Source organism: Scomber scombrus, chromosome 11 (assembly GCF_963691925.1).
Source record: "Scomber scombrus chromosome 11, fScoSco1.1, whole genome shotgun sequence".
NCBI lineage: Eukaryota > Metazoa > Chordata > Actinopteri > Scombriformes > Scombridae > Scomber > Scomber scombrus.
Genome location: NC_084980.1, coordinates 1098176 through 1102625, shown reverse-complemented (window position 1 = coordinate 1102625; position 4450 = coordinate 1098176). Strand labels below are relative to the sequence as shown.

General features: G+C 41.3%; 1 protein-coding gene across 1 annotated transcript; it reads right to left on the bottom strand.

Annotated features, from left to right (window-relative positions):
- Positions 1-743: 743 nt before the first annotated feature.
- On the bottom strand, positions 744-1734 carry ptf1a (pancreas associated transcription factor 1a). Its single transcript, XM_062429531.1, has 2 exons — positions 1113-1734; positions 744-946 (listed from the first exon to the last, which is right to left on the bottom strand). The coding sequence occupies exons 1-2, from the start codon at positions 1732-1734 to the stop codon at positions 744-746; spliced, it is 825 nt and encodes a 274-aa protein (XP_062285515.1).
- Positions 1735-4450: the final 2716 nt, after the last annotated feature.

Here is a 4450-nt window from a genome sequence, read left to right as displayed (position 1 = left end):
TAGTTTCAGTAGAAGACTTGGCTTTCAAATATGTGTTTCTAAGTCAAAGCAAAAACAAAAATCATTAGTTAGTTTGACTAAAGGTTCAAGGTGCACTTTAACTTTAACTTTCAGTCACATATTGTGGCCTTCATCAGTGAATGGACCTTGCTCAGGACTATTGACATTTTTCACTTGTTGGAAAGTTTGCACCGAGTGGGATATGTGCTAAGATTTTTTCTCCAACTATTTCCAAGATGAATGATGAACCTTCAAGCTTAATCTCTGCTGTTAGAATAACACACTAACACTGTACTGGACTAACATGTTGATGTTGAACATCTTATTTCATATTTCATCAGAAAACAACATTAACAATAACATTTAAAAAAGGAAGAAACACATTTTTCTTTATCATTATGTGCTTTTATTTGTAGGTTGAATAGAAATATAAATCAGCAGTAAAAAAATATATTTTCCTCTCATTCATTGCAATTAAATTAAAACATATATTATCACTTGTCAACAAAATTAAATACATGATTGCCAGTTGCCTGAATTACAAAAATAAAATTATCAACATGATAAAAAAAATATTTACAACAACTAATACAATATCAGAAACTGTACAGTCAGCTCACATGGTGCTCACATTTTTACAATGCGCCTTCAACAGCACATTAACAAACATTCACTTAATGTAGTTCTTCACATTTAGAATGTGCGTTTTACAGAAACGGTGAGGAGGACTCAGGTAGTTCTGTTTAGGCCACCAGGCCGAACGGAGGCTCGTTCTCTATGTCTGTGAGGCCCGCTTTGTTGTGCAGTTTACGGGGGTCCTCCGGTGTCCAGACCTTGGCCGTGCGGATGATGTTCTGCTCCCGGAGCTGCTTTTCATCCGACCAGGACAAAGAGTGACCGGCCAGAGGAGGCAGGCCGTAGTCTGGGTCGCTGGGGGAAGGAGACCCTATGAGGAGAAGACGGACAAGAACAACATTAATATCAAGTTCCTTTTTCACCAGACTAGAAAACAAGGCTTATAACGCTAAGCTAATAACTGTAAATTAGTATGCATCATTTTCATCATGCCTTAAAACGCTGTATTTAGAGGAATGATCTTTAAATGAACCTACTTGTTCCTCTGTGGCAGATAATGACTTTCTTGGGCTGCGCGTGCGTCTCGTTACTGGAGTTCCTGATAGGCAGGTCCGACTGCACGAGCTCGGCGAGGAAGTTGATGTAGCCGATGGCCAGCCGCAGAGTGTCCACCTTAGACAGTCTCTTCTCGTAGGGCAGGGTGGGGATGTGGGTGCGCAGACCCTCGAACGCATCATTGATGGACTGCATCCTTCTCCTCTCCCTGACGTTGGCAGCCTGCCTCAGCTGCTGCATCTCCATCTCAGACCTCATCCTCCTCCTCCGTTTCAGCAACGGCCCGCCGTGAAGGCTACCCATCTGAGGGGACATGTCCGGGGTGCTGTCTGCGCAGCTGTACGAGAAAGTGGAGGACGAGGAGGAGAAGGACAGGTTGCCGATGTCGTAGTCACCATCGTGAGGCACAGCTCTGCTGCTGCCGTCTTTGCTGTAATAGTCTTGGAAATGACTGGTGAGGAAATCGACATCATCATCCAAAAAGTCATCCGTGTCCAAGTGTCCGTCTCTAGAAGAGTGGTCAGTGAAAAACTCGTCATCGTCGAAGTAAGGAGGGGAGGAGAAAGAGTCCAGTCCAGAGAAAGGGTCCAGCACACTGTCCATCTTCGTGTGGCTGCTTGTGTCTCCTGTTGTTGCAGTAACAATGACACGTTGTTCCTTCTTTTATTGAGTCGTTGCTCTGTGGTCACTGCTCACGGTCAACAGTTAGTTTTAGTAGAAGATCCGGCACGCGAGGTTTCTTTATAGCGACATCCATAGTCGCGTGCCGTTTGCCAGGAGCGCCAACCAATCACAGCTCGGTCCGCGAAGCGCTCCTCGAGATAATCCCCCAGAACGCCCCGCCTCGTCCTCCAGGCCGGCCTGAACATCTCAACTATGTCCTGACACCGCTGTCCCCCTGTACCACAGTGCACTGCAAAGCCCTCATTTATATTTCATTATTTAACATTGTGTCATTTCTTTGAAATGATCAGATTAGATCATATTCATTACACCGTTATTTGAATGAGACACATTTCACTAAATATTGACACAATGACAGCATAATCACATATGGGCCTGCTTGCAGAAAACTGGCTTTTCCCAAAAATGTTGTTGCGAATGATCGTGGATTTTAGATCAGTCAACGTGACCTCACAGTTTTCTACAATTAAATACTTGCATGGGTTAAGGCGTGTTGTAGACTCTAGTTTATTATTAAAACATACAATAGACTAATTATATACCTTATTATACTTGTAAACTCCCCCGTTTCTCCTCATAATTGCAGGACACTATGCAGCAAGAAGCTTCATACGTGTGTTTTGTACTGCTATTCAAACATTATATGCGATTCAAAGAGGCTAAGGCTAATCTAATGGTATAATATAATGCATCATCTGTTATGTATGTTATATTGCCCTACAACCTTCAAATGAACTTCGGCTGAAGGTGTTCAAAGTGACACAGTGGTCAGAATAAGAGAATAAATTAAATTCTGATTAAAGAAACAGATGCTGTCAGCATAATCAACGTGTGAATGTAAACCCTGAAGTCAATCAACATCTAATTCTATGTATTTCTAATATTAAAGTCAAATGTAATTTATTATGTTGTCACGACTCTTACACAAAAAAACAAACAAAAGGAAATAAGATCGTGTTTAAAAGCAAAATATAAACTGAGTGGAACGACATAAAATAATTGCAATAAGACATTACAAACATTTTACAAAATTTTAATTAATGACACTTTAAAAAAACTATCTATCACATGTAATTAATAATTCATTACGTCCTTTTCCTTTCAAAAGAATAATAAAGGCTGTCGATCATTGGTTGTGTATCTTATGGTAAAATGGAAACTGAAGGTGGATAAACCTGTGAACATGTAGCTGTGAGTGGCTGGTCCTCTTCAGCCTGCTCATGTGTGTAAGAGCACTCAACTCGCTCATTTATTTAGCCTTAAGTGGGCAGCGCTGCCATAAATACATGCACCAGTAGAGTGGTCGATGCGCCACTTGTGCCAGCCAGTGCGGTTTTGATTGGGAGAACTGGTTGACAAATAAAAGCACAGTGGTGGCCCCGGGGCGCGCGCCTCTCTGACACCTCACGCGACAAATTAACGCTCGCCGGTATACCGAAAGGAGACTACCCACGGATCTGGGGTCTGTAAGTACCCATCTATTCAGTCCATTCAGTGGAAGGGCTCACTTTGTTCTGCACAGAAAATGGACCTTTGATGCAGGCTGTGTGTGCGCGCGCACCACGTGTGGATATTGGTGGTGAGACAGAAAGCTGCAACACGGGCCGTGGCCGTGGGAAGAAGGCCACTTGCGCTCCCTTCGCCAGTCAATGCAACATGTCGTGTTATAAATGAGGCTTGTGCTGCTGTCTACATAATGAAGCTGTAGCTTGAGTCCACATGCACAATACACTCACATCCCGGTACCAACCAGGTGCTCTACACAACAACACGCACTGACAGATTGCTGCAGGACTGCTCTTTAAACCCTCAACAGAAAATCCATCTCCCATCGGCATGTGGTCACAATAAAGTGTTCTGTGAATTATTTACACATAGCTCTGATCAGATCACAAAAATGAAAACGAATGTAACATTTTTCCGCTGATGTGCAAAAACGTTAATAATTTCTGTGAGATTGCAGAAACATAAACACTTGAATATATAAAATCTCTGAGTGGACTTCCCATGGTAATTTATATTTGTCTACTTCCAGAAAATGTCTTCCTAAATCGTGTATAAAAATGTCAATAGGACTTTAGGTTCTATAATTTCCTGCTGGTTCATACTTACATCATATTGTGTGCAATAATTAGCCGTTTTCTAAGAGAAACACATTTTCGTCTTAGACAATGAACATGACATTGTCCCCCTGTTTGGAATATACATATTAATTAATATTTTCATGTAATGCTTTTCATGGTTTCACTTAAATGGTCCACAGACTGGTTTGTTTATTTTGTTGTTGTGAAATGAACTACAAATTCATTCCATGTCAAACAGGCGTCATTGACATTCAGACACGATTTCTGTAGAATGATTTCATTTGCTCATCAGTTCATCAGCAGACTTCAGTCATTTCATCTGCGCTCTGCTGCCGTGCAATCCACAATAACATTACAAGGGTTTGGGAAAATATTATTTTACACTTCATAAATGCACAGTTATTATTTATGAAAATGATAACTGGCGATTTGAAATTGAAGTTGCTAGTTTCCACAGGCATGAGTTTTGAATCTTTTTCGGTCAGATCTTCTTGAATGTATATGTGATGACATATTGTTATGCAACAGTTGCAAATATCTTCTTGTGTCTC

What these genes read in the sequence shown, in the direction of transcription:
- ptf1a (XM_062429531.1), bottom strand. Translation starts at nt 1,734, where the DNA reads ATGGACAGTGTGCTGGACCCTTTCTCTGGACTGGACTCTTTCTCCTCC. An exon ending in TATCTGCCACAGAGGAACAA is followed by an intron (nt 947 to 1,112) that starts GTAGGTTCATTT and finishes TTCTCCTCATAG; the next exon opens with GGTCTCCTTCCCCCAGCGAC.